We start from the raw sequence: 22,476 nt of genomic DNA on the forward strand, positions 1-22,476 counted from the left end.
CCGCCCCTTGGCCCTGGGGTGGCAGCAGCGCAGAGGTTTGTCGCTCCCTGTCCCGGCCTCGGTCCGGCTCGCTGCGGCGTCCCGGGCGGAGCTGCAGGATGTGGAAGCTGGTACCCGCCTCAGGAAAAGGTGAGGGAGCGCCTGACGCCGCTGCCGCTCCGGCGGGCTGTGCTCGGGCCCTGGCACCACCAGCCCCACCTCGGCCGGCGCCTACTCGCGTCCCGGGGCCGTGCGAGGCCGGAGCCCGCCGGCCCACCCGGGAGCGCTGCCGGTTCTGCTGCCGCCGGGCTGGTTGTGGCCGGGCACTCTGTCCCTGCTTCTTCCGGCACAGCCGCCTTGGGCCGCTGGTGGCGAAGCCCTCATTGCCACAGGCGCTCGCCCGTGTCTCACCCTCCACTTTTCCCTGGAGCACTGCAGAACGCAGCTCCTGTTAAATCTGATAGGCCTTTGCGAACCTGTGTTCAGTGATTTCAGGTGCTGCTTTGAAATACCTGAAGAGTTGAGCTCTGAGGCAGCAGTGAACCTCGGGTGTCTCTCAGAAACGATGTTTAACTCTATTGTATTGATGTTTCAAGGACCAAATGAACTTCATGGCGTTTCTTGTATGCAGAGTTTTAAAACTAAATTGCCCCTGTACTGTTCTGCATGTTTCCTTCTCCATAGGAACTTTGATAGTAGGTATAATATAATAAATACATTCCTTCGGAAGTGCTTACTGTATAAGGAAAAGTTCTATCACAACTACATCTGCTCTCTTTCCTTGTTCACTGGGACTGAATTTTGGATGTTTGATTTGTCTCCTGGTGACAACAGTACCTAATCCTATCGAAATGCATTGACTTGTCTCCTACTGCCTGGAAAACTCATGATCAAGAGCCAATTCAGGTTGATTGTTTCTGCACAGTTCATATTTAGAAAGTTATTTGAGTAGTGTTGGTAACTAGCATTTAATTTGTAGCCACTCATTTTCATCCAGAACCATTTCTGGTTCTGTTGACCAGTGGTAGCACACCTTTGGCATGGAGTCAGTCCATTCACTGGGAAGCCACCATATGTTCTGTGTGGTACCCAGATAAGCTAAAGCATCGATCCGAGACTGAACTTACTAAGGATCAGTTTGATCTACACTGCAGATCTCCTCAGATTCATTAGGAGGACATTTTCCTCTCAATCAGTCATGTAAATAAATTCTATACCCTCAAAAATTCTGTACCCTCAAAAAGGTGAGATCTGGAAAAGCTGTCTTTCACTGTAATTTTTTCTTCCATATGTAGCACTTAATCTTCAAAAAGTAATACAGGAGAAAATTTAAAAGGCACAGTATTAGTAAATATACAATGTCCTTGAAAAAAGCAAGTTGTCCATTTTCCAACTGCTTTGTTTATAATAAATCTACCCTTTTAGAATGGACAGATCAAGGGAGAGAGGAAGAAACATGGTTTGTCTATAAACTAAATGCATAATTCTAATCAGCCCAGTAAATCATTCATGACAGAATTGAGTCTCAGATAACGCTACAAACTGATGAATGTTTCCTATGTGCTTTGGGTATGTTGGCGTTTTTTGTAAACTGATATTTTTCTGTTTCTTGTTTATTTCTAGGAGAACCATATCGCCTTCTAAGTGGTACAGAATATGTTGTTGGCCGCAAAAACTGTGCCATTTTAATTCAGGATGATCAGTCCATCAGTCGAAGCCATGCAGTTCTGACAGTGACCCGTCCTGAAACAACCTCTGTAAATAGCCGGCATTTTACTGCGTTTTCAATGCACTGGGTGATAATTCAGTCTGCCATGACTATGCATGTTCTCATTTTGCTCTCACCAGCATTTTATGCTTGGAATAGAACTGTTGATCACCTGTTCTTTTTCAATCTTGAAAATTTTTTTTCCCCTTAGGTTGACTTGCCTTTGTTGAGAAATTTAGTGGCATAATTTCAGTAGTCCAAGCTCCCTTTTATCCCAGAGTGACGATTCATTAGGTATTTTTATTAAAATAATCATAACAGGAAAATTTTGCAATTAAATTTTTTACATAGGCAAGTTTTAGGTCTTGGTTCTGGAAAGTGCTTCAGTTGTCTTACTGCAGGCTTAGTTTCTGCTTCATTTTGCATCATGAATTCTGTGTTTGCTTAGGACATGGAAAATAAAATGTACCAAGGAGAATTAGCAAACAGCAGTTTACTGTCACTTGGGTGCTGCAATGTTTATTGATATTTTGAAGCCTGTCAGCATGAATTTCATTTATTAACCTTATCATCATTATCATGGCTAGGCTTCGCAAACGAAGATTTGAGAAGAGCACTACCCACGCTTGCTGCAAGCGTGCTGGTGGCTAAAAAGGCCGATATGGGATAGGCAGGTCCGGTCACAAAAGGCACAGCGGAACGTCTCCCTAGGTGACATTGGCAAGGAACGGTTCTTTCTGCATTGTCTTTTCTCCTCACGACTGACTCTCCGTGCATTCTCAAAGGAAGCAGCAGCGTTGTGAATGGTGTGTCTCCATGAATCCTGATTGGAGGCCAGAGTGGACCATTGGTGGCAGTCAATATGGCCAAGGCTGAGGTGCTGTTTCAAGGAGTCTTTGTATCTCTTCTTCGGGGCTCCTCTCTTGTGGCAGCCGGTGGCGAGTTCACCATAGAGCACAATCTTCGGAAGGCGGTGATCCTCCATCCTGGAGACGTGCCCTGCCCAGCGCAGCTGTGTTCTCATCAGCATGGCCTCAATACTGCTGACCCCTGCCTGTTCAAGAACGGACACATTGGTCACGTAATCAGACCAGTGGATGTTTAGGATTGAACGGAGGCAGCGCTGATGGAAGCATTCGAGAAGCCGCAGGTGGTGGCGGTAGATGACCCAGGATTCAGAGCCATATAAAAGAGTAGACAGTACAGTGGCTCTGTAGACACTAATCTTTGTACTTTTCTTCAGGTGTTCATTGGACCAGACTCTTTTATGGAGTTTTCCGAAGGCTTTGTATGCCTTTGCTAGCCTGTTATCTATCTCTTTGTCAATCTTACCGTCTGAGGAAATGATACTTCCCAGACAGGAGAACTGCTGGACTGACTTAAGCTCTGAATTGCCTATGGTGATGTGAGGATGATGGAAGACTTCTTGAGGTGCAGGTTGGTAGAGAACTTCCATCTTCTTCAGGCTGACTTCCAGCCCAAAAACCTCAGCAGCCTCTGCAAAGCAGGATGTCAAGCGCTGCAGAGCTGCTTCTGTGTGAGCAACGAGGGCGGCGTCATCAGCAAAGAGCAGTTCACGGACAAGGTGATTCAGGGTCTTGGTGTGGGCCTTCAGTCGCCTTAGGTTGAAGAGGCTTCCATCGGTACGATATCGGGTGTAGATGCAGTTTTCTTCATCGAGGTCTGCTGTGGCTCTTTGGAGCATCATGCTGAAGAAGATTGTGAATAGAGTTGGTGCAAGAACCAACCTTGTTTCACACCATTAGTTATTGGAAAGGGCTCAGAGAGTGCATCGCCATATCTGACTTGTCCGCGCTGATCCTCATGTAGCAGGATGATCATTTTGAGGAACGTGGGGGGACATCCTAAACGTTCCAGGATCTGCCACATGCCTTTTCTGCTCACAGTGTCGAAAGCTTTGGTGAGGTCAACGAAGGTTACATAGAGACCTTTGTTCTGTTCCCTACACTTCTCTTGTAGTTGTCTGAGAACAAACACCATGTCTGTGGTGCTCCTATTGGCTCTGAAACCACACTGGCTTTCAGGTAGAAGATCTTCTGCAATAGTGGGTACTAATCTGTTCAGAAGTATTCTTGCAAGGATTTTACCAGCAATGGAGAGCAAAGTAATACCTCGTTAATTTGAGCAGTCTGATTTTTCTCCTTTCTTCTTGTACAGGGTGATAATGACTGCATCACAGAGACCTGGTGGTAGTTCCCCTTGTTCCCAGCAACGCACAACAAGCCCATGGAAGTTGGCATGGAGTGCTTGACCTCCATGCTTCCAGATTTCAGGTGGAATTCCATCAACGCCAGCTGCCTTGCCAGTTTTCACCTGTTGTATGGCCTTGAGTATCTCTCCCTTAGTAGGGGCTGCATCCAATTCATGTTTCACCGGTTGTTGTGTAATGTGCTGAATTGCTGAGCCTTGGACTACACGGTTGGCACTGAAGAGAGTCTGAAAGTGCTCAGACCATTGGTTCAGGATGGACGTTTTATCTGTTAGAAGCAGTTGACCATCTGCACTGAGTAGGGGGCTTTGAACCTGGTGTGTGGGTCCGTACACTGCTTTCAGGGCCTCATAGAATCCTCTTTGGTCACCCAAATCTGCGCGTAGTTGTGTCTTTTCTGCTAGGTCGAGCCACCATTTGTTCTGGATGTCTCGAAGTTTCTGTTGGAGCTTACTGCATGCAAGACGAAAGGCGGTTTTTTTTATATGGCTTTTTTAACCTTATATTGAGTTTGAAATAAAATACATAAAATGTATTTGTCCTTTTTATACTGATCATGCTAATTGAATCCAGTGGAGGACTATGAAGATGATTAGGAGCCTGGAGAACCTCCCTTAAGAGGAAAGGCTGAGGAATCTGAGCCTATATAGTGTGGAGAAGAGAAGACTGAGAGGGGACTTTATTAATGTGTATAAGTATCTGAAGCGAGGGTGTCTAGAGGATGGAGCCAGGCTCTTCCCAGTGGTGTCAAGCAATAGGACAAGAGGCAATGACAGAAACTGGAACACAGGAAATTCCACCTGAACATGAGGAAGAACTTTTTTACTGTATGGGTGACTGAGCACTGGAACAGGTTGCCCAGATAGGTTGTGGCATTGCCATCTATGGAGATACTACAAAACTATCTGGAGACAATCTTCAGTAATGTGCTCTAAGGAAACCTGTTTGAGCAGGCAGGTTGGACTAGATGATTTCAGTGGTCCCTTCCAGCCTCACCATTCTGTGATTCTGTGAAATAGCATATAACTGCATGGCAGAATTTCATAAAAACAAGCTAACAGTGTTCTCATTGGCTTGTGAACCATTTTGGAAATCTGACAGTGTCTAACCTCTTGTCAAGAGATGCTGATGTTCCCATACCCTGGAGCTTGGGGAAGACAAGCAGTCTTCATGGAAGGAAGTGAGGGAAAGGGCTGAATGGTAGATAAATATGTTAATAATAAATCTGGGAGCCTTGCTAAATTGCACTGTCAGAGGCTTTGGGCCTTGCACAGTCTCCAAAAGGATTGAGTGTCAGAAGCACAGACAGCCTGGAGCTAAAAACTTGTGTGTTTTCTCTCATTCCTTCACAGTAAAAACCAGAAAATGAGTCATTACGTGTGGCCAGTCTCATTGTCCAAAGTCTTTATTTAAGATGGTATTTTGTGGGCTGCTTCTTATTTATCCACTGCTTTGATCCATTATGACAGTAACCTGATAAACTGTAATGGCTTATTTATGTTTGTTTTCAGAATCAGTCTCTCTCAGTCCCTATATTAACAGTAAAAGATACATCTAAATATGGTACCTTCGTTAATGGATCAAAGCTCAATGGCACTACAGTGTCTTTGCAGTCTGGTGACAGAATCAACTTCGGAGTCTTTGAGAGCAAGTTTAGGTAAGTGCTTTGATTATAAAATACCAAGTAAAAAGTTCCATTTTTAAGCACGTCATATGACTGCAAGCAATACAGCAGAGATGAATTTTTAGGAAGCTAAGGAGACAAGTAGCATTTTGCCTGTGTACCACACCTGTTTCTGAAATAGTCTTCCAATATATTTTTATAATACAATTTATTTTGACAATAAGAGATTTGTAGACTCTACCAAGTCAAGTTATGGAATTTGATATGTTTAATTCCATATTGAGGATCTACAAATATAAACAGCCTTATGGTCAAGGGTAGTGGCAATGTTAGGAAAAAAGTTACTTGAACTTGCATTCTACAATACTTGTATTTTTTAGTTACTAGTCTGTTGGTGAACTGTTGTGCTGAGCATACTTTTGCCTTTGGAAACACACACTTACATACCTTTTGATATTCCCAGACTTTGCAATATTTTTAATGCACCAATTCTGTGTGATGTCTGAAATATTTCTACAGACTTCTGGATCTTTCACTGACATCAGGTCAAAATGTCATTAATTTTTCTGAATAAAAATTGATCTTTACTTTCTCTTCAGGAAACTTTGTATGGGTGTTTTTGTTTTTTTCTTCAGATTTCCCTGAGACTCAAACGTGATAGTTAAGTGAGCTCTGTTCATCATAATAATTGACTGATATAACTAAAGCAATTTACTTCTACTTGTTCTTTGCAGAGTGGAATATGAACCTTTGGTTGTCTGCTCCTCATGTTTAGATGTAGCTCAAAAAGCTGCTTTAAATCAAGCCATCCAGCAGCTTGGAGGCCATGTAGTGAATGAATGGACAAAAGAGTGTACCCACCTTGTCATGGTATCAGTGAAAGTTACTGTTAAGGTATGTTGAACTTTTGCATATCAATAGTGTTGCTTTGCCATTTTTCTACAAACACGACTTAAATTTTAGACCTGCTCAAAGTTTTTCTCTACAAACCCCCTTTTCTCTAGTCAACTCTTCCAAGTTTAGAAGAGGTGTATGTTGATGGGAGGTTGGAGGGAAAGAAAATGAAATAAGTCAGTTTTGAAGACTTACTGATTTTCATCAGTTGTCTTCTACATTTTCATAACTTTCTTCAAGACACCTGTTAAAAGTTAGGATATTAGAAGCAAAACTGTCCTGTTCTCCAGTAGCAAAAATCAGTATTGTTTTGTTCATGTGACATTTTCCACATCTAAGATCTTAAAAAGTTAATGTCAGTTTAACCATATTGTATCTGAATGTTTTCCGTGCAGTAAATGTATGTTTTCTGGCTTTTCAGACTATTTGTGCTTTGATTTGTGCTCGACCAATTATAAAACCAGAGTTTTTTGTTGAATTAATCAGATCTATTCAATCCAGGCAACAGTTGCCAAATCATGAAAGGTAAGTTGCCAAATCATCATTTTTACTGGGTCACAGAAGTAAATTCATGGGAGTTAGATTATCAAGTAACTACATGTTTGTTTATCTGATAATTTTTGACAAAATATTTGATTCACAGTAACCTTCTTTGTGGAAGAATGTTTAATATGACACATTTTAATAGTCAAGCAGTTTTCTTGTTTTCATGCCTGAGGTTATAAAATGAGCTCTTGGAATTGACTATACGCTTAAAGATGTTCTGTCTCTAAATAGGAACTTTTTTTATTGGTGAGTTTGAAAGCTTTTCAAATGCTTTTGGGAGTTGATACATAAAAATAAATAATGTTTTTATAAAAGAAATTGTGCCAAATGTTATTATTATCTAGAGTAAGGATGAGGTTACAGTCTCATTTGTCAGTCTTGTTAGTGAGAATGTAAACATGTGTACAGCAGAGTGTTTGAATACATTCCTAAAAGTGTTGTCTTAGTTACTGAAGTAGAAACTCCTGGTCTTATCTTAGGTGTTGAGAAATTAGGGGCTCTGTTTCTTCCTAACAGTCTTTCAAAAATATTTATATCGATAGTTGTAACAGAGCAATGCAGTATTTTAGTTTCAGAGCTTTGCTCTAAACCAGAAAGGACTATGAGCCAGTACTGATAAGCAATTTGAATTTTGTAACTTTATTTTTCTGTCCTTGCAGCTTTTATCCCCCAGTTGATGAACCTTCCATTGGCACTGAAAAACTAGATTTATCTGAGCATCATGAAAGGAAAAAAATATTCAGTGGAAAAACTTTTGTATTTCTGTCTGCCAAGCAGGTAATCAGTCTTCACATTGCAAAAATACTACAAGGGTAACTGAGCACAGATTTGTTTCTGAATTGGGCCCTCAGGCACATGGTGTGACTCCTGGGGATGGTCCTGTGCAGGGAGGGCTAGGAATTGGACTCGATGGTCCCTGTGTGTCCTTTCCAACTCAGCATATTCTGTGAATCCACACTCAATCTGGATTTATCAGGAAAAGAAGGATTTCTGTGTATTTATCCTGCAATACAGTGGCCTAAGCAAGAAGAAATATAAAGGAGAAATAGAACATACTGCATCTGCAGTAATCAGTGAGAAGCACTATGTTTATAGTTCAATATTCTGATACTTCTAAATGGATTGTATTTTAAGTTTGGGTTTTTTAATTTGCATTATCTTTTTAGCATAAGAAACTGGGTCCAGCAGTTATTCTTGGAGGAGGGGAAGTGAAGTTGATGACAGAAGGAAGAGAAGAAATGCCCTCACTAATTTCTCCTGAAGTCTGTGTTGTTGATGTGGGTTTGACAAACTCTCAGAACCCAGGATCTGACTCTCTGAGAAACTGGACTGAATCCATTCTGACCATCTTGCAAAGGTGCAGCCTTGTTCTCTTGTTTGTACAGCAGTGGGGTAATTTCAGAATTTCTGCAGAGACTTAGTCATGGTGTTTGCATACATGTTTAACCAGGAGACTCCTTATAAAGAGGACATTTTTTCATTGCTTCAAGTATTTAGCACAGTAACTAAAATTTCTTGAAGCATAAAAGCAAGGACTTGGCAGCTCTGTGAGAATTTGTTGATTGCGGTTTTGGTTGTTTTTTTCTTAAAGTATCTAGTTCTACAAAAATCCATTGTTGTGAAACTTCTTTGAAATTACAGACAGCAAGTTAAAAGAAGTTAATATATTCTAAGAATGGAAAATAGGTAATTATGGTATTTCAATAAATGTATTTGATCAAAAAGAGACGAGATGGCACCTTGAGGTCGTGTGGTTCATTGTTGTGTAATTATTTGCATACAGTCTTTCTGAAGAGCAGCTTCTGTTTAATGAAAATGAGTTTCTGTTTTGGTGGTAGGTTTTCTTTGAGAAAGAAGATTGCATATTTTATATATGTTTGGATTTTCATTATGCCATTCTAGTAAAAAATGAAAGAAGACAAAATCTCAATCCTTTTTACAATAAACCTAGTTCCCCAAAATTTTCCTGCTAGATAAAGAAGACTACTCAAGCTCTTCTCATGGCTGTAGTACAGAAGAATGGAGTATGCATGTGTGTGCCTCAAATCTTTCAAGTCATTTTTCCACTCGCACATTTTTGAATCAAAGGGAGAACATAGTGGGTTAAATACCCAAAAATCTGGTAGGGAGAGATGTATTGGCCAAATTACTGGGACTAGACAGTGACTACAGGTGCAGGAAACATGGGAGTTCATATGTATAGGACATGGCTATAATGAAGGATACTTATGCTGACTTGTGAAAAATTATCATGTGGACTGATGTTTTTTGAAAGGAGAAATGGAACATTTTGTACTTTGCCTACCTGTACCCATTTGCCTGTTCATCTTTGAATCTGTATTGAAAAACTTTTTTTTTGTCTTTGATTTTTTATTTGTTTATAAATAGGAAGAATCTCAGGGCTATTCCAGAGGCAGAAATTGGATTGGCAGTTATCTTCATGTCTACAGAAAAATACTGCAACCCTCAAAAGCAGCCTGGTAGCAAAGGTAATTGAAAGAAGGGTAGTAATAAGTTAACAGCCTTAAAGAGGCAGTATTTCATTTTGTGGTGCGGTCCTGTGGTGTAAAGGAGAACACTCCGGACTCTGAATCCCAAGGTCGTGATTTTGAGTCTCAGTGAGGACCGTCCCCTGGCAGTTCAATGCCTCCCTGCCATCCCATCCTGTCAGATCTTGGATGCTCAGCAGGGTCAGCCCCGCTTAGTACCGGGTGCTGTGACAGTCCCAAGGACTTCACTGTCACTGTCCAAGCTCGCTCGGCCATGGCAGGTGGACCTCAGGACTGAAACAGTGGGGGCAGTTCTGTGCACGCTGTGCCTCACCTAAAAAATCCACTGAGCAGGCTGGAAGGGCACACCCAGGTGGGGAGAGCCCTTCCCAAATCTTCATTTGCGAAGTCTTGCCATACATACATTTGTGGATCCTTTTTCAGAGCAAAGAGAAGTTCATACATCTTGTAAGCTTCTAGCACTGTGGCTGCTTTCCCACATCCTTTTGTAATTCTAACTTTAGTTAAGCTCATCTCATGATAATATGTCTATGTTTATACTGTTTGATATGCTGTATATCTGTTCATACACTTGAATGCTTCTTCTTTTTTCTTTCCACATAAGGTTTGTTTCTATAAAATTTTTACTGTTACCTTTTACAGGTTTTATTTGTTCTACAAAGTGTTGTATCAGGTAGCAAATCCTACAATTTTTTTTTTTAAATCAAAATTTGTCTTTATGTGTGGGAACATTACTTACTCGGAAATATGTTTTAAAGAGAGAAAGACATACATGCAGCACTCGCAGAGCCATGAAAAATCTTTTGGTTGACTGATATTCTTGTATGAATAACTTGTATATGATCTGTTGTCTGAACAGTTAGTTTAGAAAATAATATGCAGTTAATTCTCAGGTTAAATTTTAAGATTCTTACCTTGCAGACATGGAATGAATTAGAAATACTGCTTCTTGTTTCAGTCTGAATGATTCAGTTGGATAAAAGTTGTTTGATTAAATTGTCTAAGTGAACTCTATATCAGACTTTTAAAGAGAGCTGTGTTTGCAGTTAAAAAAACTTATATCACAGATACAATAATCTACATGTTAGAGAACATCATAAAGGCGTAAATGTAAGGAATTTTGGGCTTTGACAGTTTTGCATAAAATATATATCGCATGATTTATTATGTATGTTCTATATGTGTTAATACATGATTTCCCATTATGCTTCATTTTTATTTAAGCAAAATTCCGTTAATTAATTCAATGGAATTTTTAACTAAAACATGGTCCTTTTAAAACTGTTTCTTTTGGGTTTTTTAAATCAATAAATCTCCTTAATTTTTTTATATTAAAATTGCTTAAAATAATTTTATAGGAATCTCACCTGATCAGATACTAATGTGTGATGGCAGGTGCAAAGAAACACAGATTTGATATTAACCTTCTCATTCTCTTGTGTTGGTCTTGCAGCTGTAACTGAAGGTGCTGCTGCATCTGCTGTTGTGGGCGGAGCCATTTCTCAGAGTTTGGCTGTGGATGAAACCATAATGCCAACTGCTGCAGACAGCAGCACATTGTACATAGCTGATACAGAAGAGCAGACATGGTAAAGTATTCATGGAAATAGTTTCTAATATTTGGAAATAAAGCAGTCTTTTGTGGCAGAGGAACTGTATCATTGCCAAGGGCAAAGACAGGCAATGTTAGAAAAGGCGCTTCAAAATTGCTGTCACTTGTCTGCAGTGACATAACTTCTGTTTCTCAGTGCCAGATAACAAAAGCCATCACATATGACTTACATCACTCTTGCACATGCAAATATAGGTACTGTGTACCTGATTTGACTGTCTTAACTATTACAAATTTTCAAGCCATTTCACAATGATAAAAATGTATTGATCATAGCAATTTTACAGTTTGTTTTTAGCACATTGTTTGTAAGTATAAAGTACAGGTACAGCTTTTTTAAAAAGTGGTTTTCTCAGTTGTCTGTGGTAGCTTCCTGTGTGTCATTTAGGGTTTTTTTTCTCGCTAATCTAGTATGGAGATAGAGAATACTCCCCAGATGGATAGACAAGGGAAAATGGCTTTCCAGGATACAACCACCATAAAGAAAAACACTAACACAAGTGGCAGTGTAAATGCAGCAACATTGATATCTAGAGGGAGCAGAACATTTGGATTGAGTCAAAAAAGTCAGCCTGTCTCACCATGTAAAATTTCAGAAGCTGCTAAACCAAGCGAGAGTGCTTCACGTCACCGGTCTAACTCAATTACAAACTACTTCCAGGTAGCTAGAAAAAGGTATGTTGATATGTTCTTGACATTGCTTCCCTTATTGTTACATTGTTTCTGTTTCTGGAAAATAATTTTACCTTAATCAATGTACTTTCAGTTTGAAACATGCTTAAAAATGTAATTTTTAGATCAGATTTCAAGAATGACAAGCTTTTCCTCAAGAGTACTTTAAATTTTACACTGCTGTCTCTAAAAACCCAGGAGGCTTTTAGGTTGCAAAAGCAGCTGCTCATATATTCAAAAATGCTTTTGTACTTTCTTTCTGGTCAAGGGAAAGAGCTGAAGAAGAAGAGGAAACATCTGTACCCAAACTAGCAAAACTGAAGGAAAAGTCATTGCCTCTTTCCAAGTGCACTGAACCCACAACGTCATCAGTCTGCAACAGTGAAGTAAAACAGCATCAAAATAAAAATAACATCCTGGACCCGAACCCAGATTTTGCATTGGAAGACACAGGTATAAAGTTTATGAGGAAAAGTATCAAACCAACAAGTGATAAAACAGACACTAAAACCATTTCTAGTGAAAATCATGCACCACAGAAGAGAAAAAAGTTAGATGATTTATCTGAAGATGCAGAATCACTAGAAATTGTGTTTGGAAGCAGAGACCTAGACTGGGAAGATCAAATGGCAGATCATGACCAGGAAGCTCAAGGAAATAGACGAAAAAAAAGGTGTTTGGAAGCCAAAGGAAGCAGGAGTCAAGAAGAAAATCAGAGAGAGGAGAATAAAATATTGGTAAGTTTTATATTCCCATGTGCCTAGTCTTACAGCTCAGTTAGAAGGATGCAGTTACCTCCTTAAAGGATGAGGCTGCCTGCATACAGAAAGTGAGTTTGTAAAGTTTGCTTGAATATCCCATATCAACTTTTAGTTCCTTGATTCATCTACTACATGTGAACATTGCAGTTTTACACCTACCTAAATGTTTTTTCATTCTCCTGGGCATTTTTAATTTTTGTGAATTGAAAGTTGCATGTATTCTGAATGTTTTCCTCTCTTTACTTGAAATACTGTAAGTAGAACAGCAAAATATATCTCTGGTCCAAGAAAAACTTTTCATATTGTTTATTACTGTGTTAATCATAATGTTGATATTTATACTAAAATAGTACTCAATTACCTTTGTGTAATTTATTTTCTGAAGAAACTTTTAGTTGACCTCTTTTGTTGAATGCCACAGTAATCCTACATATTTCAAGTCAGAAGTTTTAGATATCATGTGGAAGATTATTAAAGTTCCCGTAGGAGAAATTTTAAAACAAAAACCAACCCAACAAAAACAACAAAACCGAAACATGGCTTGTGTCTTTTTTTGATTATTTCTCCATTTTTGTTTTTGAGACTAAGGGAGTTTTCTAAGAGATACAAGAAAAGCAATAGATTTTGGGTTAACAGTGGTCATTTCATTAAGAAAATGAAAAGCAGATTTGTAGAGGAAAACAATGTTGAGAGTATTGGACTATTAACAATGAAGAGGGAAATAAGAGGGAAAGAAAAGAACAGGTTTAATTTTTGTTTATTTAAATTGTATATTTTAAAATGTCCAGTTCTTATACAGTGTAGGCAGTGTTTTAAATGTTTAAAAGTTTGAATGTATGATTGAGTAACTAGAATTGGCAAGATACCTTGGATCGCATGAGAATTAGTAATTGTCTGTTCATCCCAAGCTCAACCCAACTCGACATTTCGTTGATACTTAACTGGTGTTTACTTCTGACAAAGTGTGAATTTTGAACTTCATTATATTTCTGTTTTTTGTGTGTGTCATGATAAAGCTCCACATGAATATTTGTTGCCTATTTTCTGTAAGTATAGATGCACCTTGTGTATCTGGCAAGATAGAGAATGTGAGTAATTGACTCAAAACCTACAGGGTGCATAAAGCTGATCTCATTTTTTTTCAACCATTGAAAATAGTTTATGTAAAGCAAATCTGGTTTTAAACAACAGGAAGTAATCAACCTGTAGAATACTTAGTTATCCTAGTAATAAAATGTCCTTTCTGCATACATGTACATGAAAACACTACCTTCTATATTCAAAAGAATTTACAGTTTTCCAGAACCTGTCAGGATTTTGAAAGTAGTACAGATAAACAAAATTTGCTACTGGTACAAGAAAGAAAAAAAAAGAAAGAAAAAATAGTAGCGACTTGTTTTTAGTAGATAAAAAGCCCAACAATTGTTACATGTGCATAAAATCATAAAAATTTTGAAGTACAGGCCAGTTTCTCTTCTGTCTAAATATTTACATTTTTTTGCAAATGCTTATTGTACTGTAAAGAGCAGAAAACAATTTGATGTAATTAAATTTCCATTTAATTTCAGTTTTATATTTAAAATAATTTTTAATCAAATAGAAAGAAGAGGAACTTGGATCAGTTTTAACTTCAGAAACTGAAAGTAACATCAAGCAAGAGTCACGAGTCTCGGTAAGAAAACATTTAATTTTAAGTTTGAACAGAAAACTTTGAGAAGTTTTACAAAAACACATTGAAATTTTGCTTTTAAACACATAATATTTGTGGATCCTGGGGCAGTCCCATGGTGTAAAGGAGATCACTCCGGACTCTGAATCCCAAGGTCCTGAGTTTGAGTCTCAGTGGGGACCGTCCCCTGGCAGTTCAATGTCTCCCTGCCATCCCATCCCGTCAGATCTCGGATGCTCAGCAGGGTCAGCCCCGGTTAGTACTGGGTGCTGTGACAGTCCCAAGGACTTCACTGTCACTGTCCAAGCTCGCTCGGCCGTGGCAAATGGACCTTAGGACTTAAATGGTGGGGCCAGTTCTGTGCACGCTGTGCCTCACCTAAAACATCCACTGCGCAGGCTGGAAGGGCACACCCAGGTGGGGAGAGCCCTTCCCAAATCTTCATTTGCGAAGTCTTGCCATACATACATTTGTGGATCCTTTTTCAGAGCAAAGAGAAGTTCATACTTCTTGTAAGCTTCTAGCACTGTGGCTGCTTTCCCGCATCCTTTTGTAATTCTAACTTTAGTTAAGCTCAGCTCATGGTAATTTGTCTAAAGTTTATACTGTTCGATATGCTGTATGTCTGTTCATACACTTGAATGCTTCTTCCTTTTTCTTCCCACATAAGAACCACAGCAAACTGGAAGATGACTCCAGCAGTCTTCCTAGCAGGCTTCTGTTGACTGAGTTTAGATCACTGGTTGTCAGCCATCAAAGACATAACAGTCATTCTACTGGAAATACCAGCTATGGGGGAAAGAAAAATTTCAAAATGTTCAAAAAGGTTGGTGTGTTTTTGAAATAGTCACAAGGTGGCACTATTTAAAAATACTAAAAAGTGTTGCCTTGAGACTTTAGAAATATGTTAAGAAAGATTTTTTTTTTAATAAATTGCTAGAAACTATAGAAAGAAACAAATACCATACTGTACTGTTAACAAACATTTTGCTGATTGACTGAAAAAGAATGAGTTTGACAAAGGTTTACGTTGTTATTTAGATACTCTCTAATACAAATACTCTCTATTCTGAGCTGTTACTTGGAATAAGGAGTTCAGTGATAGCTGCCATAACTACAGGTTGTAACTCCAAAAGCTAATAAAAGTAATTCCACTTTTCCTAAGACCTGTGTTTAAAGCATATGCTGCTTCGGAATCTTGCATTTTAACTAGTAAATCTTGGATTTTTAAATAGAACTAAATCTAGTATGGTACAAAAATAAGGTGATTGCTTGCTTGGGTCCTGAAGGCAATTTCAAAAGGATTCTTGATGTTTGATCTAAAAGTACTACTTCAGCTTATATTAAAAATAAAATAAAGATTAAAATACATTTCAGTAAAATATTGTGTAGAGAAGGTGAGTTACATCATTAAACACTCAGCTTTCAGGGAGTATGCTGTCATATTTTAGAAAATATTTTAAATTTCTGATAGTATTTTTTCCACTGTTTTGTAATAGGTGGTCATGCAGTCTGACAAATATAAACTTTTGTTTACCAATATTTCAAATTCCATTTAATGTACTATTGGACTTATTTAGCATCTTTAACATATCAGATTTTTTTTGTTTATTTCTTCTGGTAAAAGGAAGGAGTCAATAGATTTCTGTAAATGCTTTTTTCACTTCACTTGCTTTTATATATGATCTCTGAATGTTATTGAAGGAAAGACTGGATGACTTTTTTCTGTGATATCTGAATAGACTTTGTGAATTTGTTAGAACATATCTTTTACTTGTACTATGCTTGCCTTGTTGTTGTTAACAACTTATTATCCAACAGGTAGCTTATCCAGGGGCAGGGCAACTTCCATACATTATTGGAGGATCAGATTTGATTGCCCACCATGCTAAAAAGAATCGAGAGATAGAAGACTGGTTAAGGCAAGAAATGGAGGTAAGAAATTATTTCTTAAAGTTGATCAAATAAAAACTTGACTTCCGTAAGTGGTCATACCAACTGTGGTCATTACTGAAATACTTGAGGATTTTATTTTGGAAATAAACCCTCAGCCAGTGAACTGTCCACATATGCTCATAGGAACATGTACTTTAGGAAGGTTACTGAAAGTCAAAGTTCAGTGTTAAGGCTGATTATTTGAATTCATTTTATATGCAGCACTGGGGACAGAATGGCTGGAGAGCAGCCAGGCAGAAAGAGACCTGGGGGTACTAATTGACAGGAGGCTGAACATGAGCCAGCAATGGGCCCAGGTGGCCAAGAAGGCCAATGGGATCCTGTCCTGTATTAGGAATAGCGTGGCCAGCAGGACCAGGGCAGTGATCCTTCCCCCATACTCAGCGCTGGTGAGGCCACACCTTGAGTATTGTGTTCAGTTCTGGGCCCCTCAGTTCAGGAAAGATGTTGAGGTGGTGGAGCAAGTCCACAGAAGAGCAATGAGGCTGGTGAAGGGACTGGAACGTAAGTCCCTATTGGGGAGAGGCTGAGGGAGCTGGGGTTGTTTAGTCTGGAGGAGGCTCAGTTGTGACCTCATCACTCTACAACTGCCTGAAAGGAGGTTGTAGCCAGGTGGGGGTTGCTCTCGTCTCCCAGGCAACCACTGTTAGAACAAGAGGGTCCAGGCTTAAGCTGTGCCGAGGAGGTTTAGGTTGGATATTGTAAAGAAGTTCTTCACAGAGTAATTAGGGATTGGAATGGCCTGCCCAGAGAGGTGGCCATCCCTGGAGATTTTTAAGATGAGACTGGATGCCATGAATCTGGTAGTCACAGTGGTGTTCAGTCAAGGGTTGGACTTGATGTTCTCCGAGGTCTCTTCCCACCCAGTTCATTCTATGATTCCATGATTCATATAATCAGAAACACTGATGTGAGGCAAAATCAATAACCTAAAAGAGAGTCATTTTTAATGATCTGCTTTTTGATGAGCAAAATAAGCATTATGGAAACTTGCAATTTGTAAAATATGACAGGGAGATGGAAAGAGCTTCTGTATGATTAGCTGTGTTCAGATAATTCTACAGTACAATTGATATTCTACTCTTGAACAGAACAGAAAATACCTGAGTAAAATTCTCTTGTAAAAATCTTCACCTTTATTTGTAAAAGTTCTAAAAAATACTGTATTTTGTCATAGCAGTTCTAAGCACTCTTATTTTTCAATAGTTTCCTTAAGAATACTTGCTTATGAGTCGTACTCTGTTTCCACAGTCTGATCGATATCCAGTTACATCAACACTTCTTGATTATCTCATTTTTTTTTTAATCCTTGGGTATAAATAATGCTAATTAACTTAGTGAAAACTTAGTTCTTCAGGAAAAACTGTCTTAGTGGAATATATTGTTTTTCTGTATTGTTCATTAGCTTCATCCTTAAAAATCAAATATTGAATAAACTTACTTTCTCAGGAACAGAACCGATATGCAAGAGAAGAAGCACTTGCTGATGATCTCTTTAGGTAAGAGTTTTATGTTTATACTTAGACAAGTGTGTATGTTTGGCATCATATCTTTTTTTTTGACAAATTTTGATTTTGTAAGAGACTGCATTGACTATTCTTTTCAAAATTCCATGTATTCCTATGCATGAAATATAGTCAAAGTGATTCAACAACTTCTCTCAAATTTTCTGATGTCTCAGACTTTCAGTTTGCCTCAGACTTGCTTGTTTTTCAGTAAGAATCTTCCCAAACAGAAATGTTGCTATTTCCTGGTTGATATGCACAAGCTTCATTGCTCACAAAGGCCAGAAGATTCCAGGGTGTTTTTAGAGTCTGATGAAGTGTTTTGATCTTCCCATTAAGTCAGTCATCTGAATGTGGAAAAAAAACCATGGTGGGGTTTGCCACTTTTTTTTCTGTCCATGACACTGAACTGTCCCTGTGCTGGGTCACTTGAGGGAGCTAAAGCAACAGAGTACTAATTCTGTGCAAAAGTCATTGGCAGGACTGCTTTTTCCTTTTTGAATCTTTGAAATAATGGCTCCCAGAATTTAAAACAAAAATTTTAAAAAAAAGCCAAACCCTAAGTAATTCTTTCAGTATATCCCCTGTAATAGTGAAAAACTCCTTGAAATTAATAACTGCTAAGAAGCTTTTTATCTTTTTAGAAGCAAAGATATTTATTAACAAGGTTGGAGGCAAGCCAGTTCACATATTGGGCGAAAGCTTGCCTGCCTTGTTTGTGTAAAATAAGCCATTTATACAGTCTTGAGTTCATAGTTACAGCTTGTAATTTCCATATTAATGACTGGGCGAAATCTTGGGTGGAGCTTTCCTTTTGGCTTGAAATTGGGTAGTGGTCTCTTGACTTCATCCCTCAGGTGGTCTTGAAGCATCTTCATCACTGTTGGACTTCTGCCTTTTCTTTGTTCAATGACCTGTCAAACTTGAAAAATCTTGGCTTTAACTCTACAAAATTTTGGCTCTGGGCTCTCATACCTGTTTCAGATGTCTAAGTGTACTTAATTATGGCCTAGAAGTCTATTGTGTTAGACTTTGGTTGACTGGATAGCACAGAACTACCTTGGTAAAAGGACAGAACATGTCTTGAGTAATTCTGCTAATTGTTTTTTTTTTCTCAGCAGAACTAGGCACTTTAACTCTTTTAGGCCTTACTCCTTCTCACCCTGTGTCCCTTATCTTTGAGACTTTAAGCTGCTTTCAAACCCATTCACAGTGAAAGAGCTCTTATCTTTTTTAACTGTTAGAAACTCTCTCAACATGTTACCATCTTTCCAGTTTTCAGCAGGGGAGGCATTTTGACACTGATAATTCTGTGCTCTTGGCAGTGTTAGTGAAGTCAATGATTCTGCCTTTATCAGTTCTTGTGTCACAGGAGTTTGAGAGATTTCTTTGATAGGCCCAGTTCTCGTTAGCTTTTTGTCCTTGCTTTCTGCTGTAACTCATTACATTTTGCCTCTAAAACTCAGTCTCTTTCAGCAGTTTTCGTTCAATAACCCTCCCTTCAGTTGTCTACCACTTCCCCTAATGTCTGAAGGAGAGAATCATCCTTCTCAGTTCATTTCCTGTCCAATTTACTTTGAAATGCAGTCCTAATTTGTTGATTTATAACCACTTTGTAATTAGAAAAAGTTCCAAGCCAAGTTTGCCATTTCGTCTAGTTTTTATATCTTCAATACAGATTTTAAATATATGTCTGTTGTCATTTATAAAAACATGGTACAGCTAGATTGATGTGCTGGAATATTAACTGGCTGAAAATGTCTTGATTAATGTTGCCTTTTGAAACACAGCAGTGAAAACTTAGATAAGGTGCAAGCATGAAAGTTGATTCTAAGCATGAAGTTTCCACAGGTAAAAATATTAAATCACTCAATTTAATGTTCAGCCATTTGTAACCTGCTTCTAATTTTGACCTTAATCTCAAATAAAACTACTTGGCATAATTCTAAGGTTAACAGCTGCAATTTCCCCTGAAAATTGCATTTCAAGATGCCATTAAGAAGAGTCATGGAAGAGGAGCTGGAAGGAAAAGATGTGTCATCAGCTGCTGTTGGGTACATACTGAGATAGAGGAGGAAGGGAAAGTATATTATACTATCTGCTAAGAGTACAGATAAATGGATTATGTTTAGTAACAGCACCAGCCCTTTGTATCCTCCACTCACTGTTCCTAACAAGGGTCTTAAGTTTTTTTGTGCATTCACTCACTGTAGTGGATTCTCTGTAGTCCTTTCTCCATTCTAGGCCACGGGTACTGTACAGTGTCCTTTCCTGATAATGTTTGATTGCTTTCTCTCCGGAAGACAAATACCATCTAGACTTCATTTAACATGGAAAATGGCTGAAGGTGAAGTGGAGGAAATGACATGAAAAGATGTGCACCTCTGTCTGTGTCAGCATCTGTGTAGACAGTCACAGACAGGGTTGAGGCTGCTGTTATTCTGATGAGGGGTTTCCATCATGTATCATCCCTTTTTCCTGTCTGCTTATCTTCCTCCCCTCCTCTGCCTCCCACAGAATTTGGTGTCCTGGACACATTCAAATGTTACAACTAATGTTACAGTGCTACAGCAAAAAAATCAAATAAATGGTTTGAGGTTTAATATAAGGATCTTACTTTGTTTAGCAAAGATTTCATTATTCTCTGTGTTTTTTATGTGAAGAAACAAGTGACCACTGTTTGACTTCTCACCTGCCTTGCATTTGACTCACACTAAAAATTGTGCATTTAGGTAGAAAAATGTATATGGTGAAGAGGAATGTTTTTTTCCAAACCACTGTCAAAGAAACATGATACTACATATCAACACATATAAGAGCCATTCAGGAAATCTTACAGCATTAACAACGTGCTCTGTTAATTAACAGTTAATAATAGAGCATTTATTTTTTGTCAGAAGTCTGAGTTGTATAGCAACAACAGTGACTTCTAATACCTTTCTAGCTATGCAATGATGTAATTTGGCTCACAAGTTGTCACATTTTCCTGTCTAAGCAAAAAGTCTTGATGAATGAGAGTAGAATTAGTGGAAGTAAAACTGCCTGATCATTCAGTTGTGCCATAAATTATTCATGCATGAATACAAAACATCAGAATTTCAAAGAAGTGACATATGATTTTGGGGGTGAAGCACAAATGGAAAGAAAGGGAAGGCCACGAGCAGTGTCAAGCAGAGGCAAACTAAAAAGCATTTTGCAGTAAATCAGGTAGCTATTTAGTATATCCAGAAAGTAGCACTAAATTTCTGACAGTCAATCAGAAGATGTATAAAGGGGAAGGTAAGGCAAAGAAATGTTATATGTAGGAGTAGGAAGCAGCAGAAAGGCTCTGTCTGAATGAGTTGTGGCCAAATGTTGTACATTGATGTAAATATTCAGCACCCCTTTCCCTCCCTCCCCTTTTATTTTTTTAGTGACACTTTTTTAGTAAAGAATTAATGTAGGTACATTAAAGCTTAGAGAAACTTGTTCATGCATCAGATTTCATTGACTGGGACATCAGTGAAAATTTTATTAAAGATTATGTGTAGTTCATGCACAGGTTCTACCTTACACATCCTTCAGTCAAATTGTAGCAATGGTAGTTAATTATAGGAGCATGGTCAGGGAAAGGATTGAACACTGGACATTCTTTTGTTGTGTAACAAAGCTATTTATATTATATTGTTAACTTTTACTATTATTAACTTTTACTTATTTGTGACAAATTTTCTTTTTTTTGTTGCAGATATGATCCTAATGTAAAAAGGAGAAGATAAATTGTGACCTGGATTTACAGTGTTTCTTTAGCAAAACCTGTTTTCTGTTCCTTAGCTTTCCAGGTTACAGTATGTATGATGTTCCCACAGATGACCATTTGAACTATCTGTTATTGTAAGGCTTGTTTTTTAAGTCTTGCTTTTATTAAAGAAAAATTTCTTTCACTGCTTGGTACTTACGGATTGCACATTCTCAAGACTTTATTTCAGAGTAATACTCAATAAAATACTTTAGTTACTTAGGTTTTCATTTTAGGCTATTTCTAATGTTTGCTTATCAGTACTATTTTGGAGAAATAAAAGGAAGGCTGTTTTTTTTAGAAAGACTTTGTTAGTTAGGTATTTTCATGGATATTGTCTTAAGAATTGGGGATCTATTGATGGAGACTGAAAGCAGCTGTTACTTGATCATGATAGCCTTCTCAGTGGTTCATTATGTACAGCAAATACTGTTGTTACTGTTACAGAAGGTCTTGAAACAGAAAAAAACCAGCTTTTTTTCCTTTTGTTTAAACATATTTTCATTTGAAACTTTGAATCAGTGTGTTTGAATGTTCATTTGTTAAAACCCACTTCCAAGCCAGAGAAAGTGTTGGAGAGCTATTGCACTCCAATTTGGGATTTTAAATTATTTGACACATTTCTTTCTCTCGTCCCTTTATATTTTGCAATCACTGTGTGAAAATATGGCCTTCAAAACAGCTACCCATTCTTGGGTTATGAAAGCTCACTTTAACGATCTGAGAATTTGCAATCTGAGAAATTCCTCTGGAAGTACAGTGAGGAGTGCCTTCCAGTCTTCCTGCTCAGCTGTCTGAAGCATAAAGATGGACAGTAGCTCCATTGCATCCATTTCAAGAGGCTTCCTCATGTGAGGAAGTAATCTGGTTGATGTAATTAAATTTAAGTACACACAAACAAAACTATTTCCTCTGCCAAGAGCTCAGAGCATGCAGGCAAGATAAGTTGAGCTATTTGAAGGCTCTCTGTTGTATTAAATTTGAAGAACAGCATTGCGAGATCTGTGTATATAAAGATAGCAGATATGCTGA

At 38.4% G+C, this 22,476-nt stretch overlaps 1 protein-coding gene across 1 annotated transcript; it reads left to right on the forward strand.

The window, feature by feature from the left end:
• On the forward strand, nt 1–21,666 carry NBN (nibrin). Its single transcript, XM_071554206.1, has 16 exons — nt 1–129; nt 1,603–1,736; nt 5,429–5,574; nt 6,276–6,435; nt 6,857–6,960; nt 7,641–7,758; nt 8,148–8,338; nt 9,370–9,470; nt 10,945–11,080; nt 11,515–11,778; nt 12,044–12,512; nt 14,137–14,208; nt 14,876–15,031; nt 16,027–16,140; nt 17,611–17,660; nt 21,394–21,666. The coding sequence occupies exons 1-16, from the start codon at nt 99–101 to the stop codon at nt 21,422–21,424; spliced, it is 2,277 nt and encodes a 758-aa protein (XP_071410307.1). The 5' UTR covers nt 1–98; the 3' UTR covers nt 21,425–21,666.
• Nucleotides 21,667–22,476: the final 810 nt, after the last annotated feature.

This window comes from Pithys albifrons, chromosome 4 (assembly GCF_047495875.1).
Source record: "Pithys albifrons albifrons isolate INPA30051 chromosome 4, PitAlb_v1, whole genome shotgun sequence".
NCBI lineage: Eukaryota > Metazoa > Chordata > Aves > Passeriformes > Thamnophilidae > Pithys > Pithys albifrons.

Excerpts from the sequence above, each read along its gene's own strand:
- NBN (XM_071554206.1), top strand. The coding sequence starts at position 99 with ATGTGGAAGCTGGTACCCGCCTCAGGAAAAG. Across the intron at positions 15,032-16,026 it reads ATTTCAAAATGTTCAAAAAG|GTAGCTTATCCAGGGGCAGG; the intron begins GTTGGTGTGTTT and ends ATTATCCAACAG. Across the intron at positions 16,141-17,610 it reads GGTTAAGGCAAGAAATGGAG|GAACAGAACCGATATGCAAG; the intron begins GTAAGAAATTAT and ends TTACTTTCTCAG.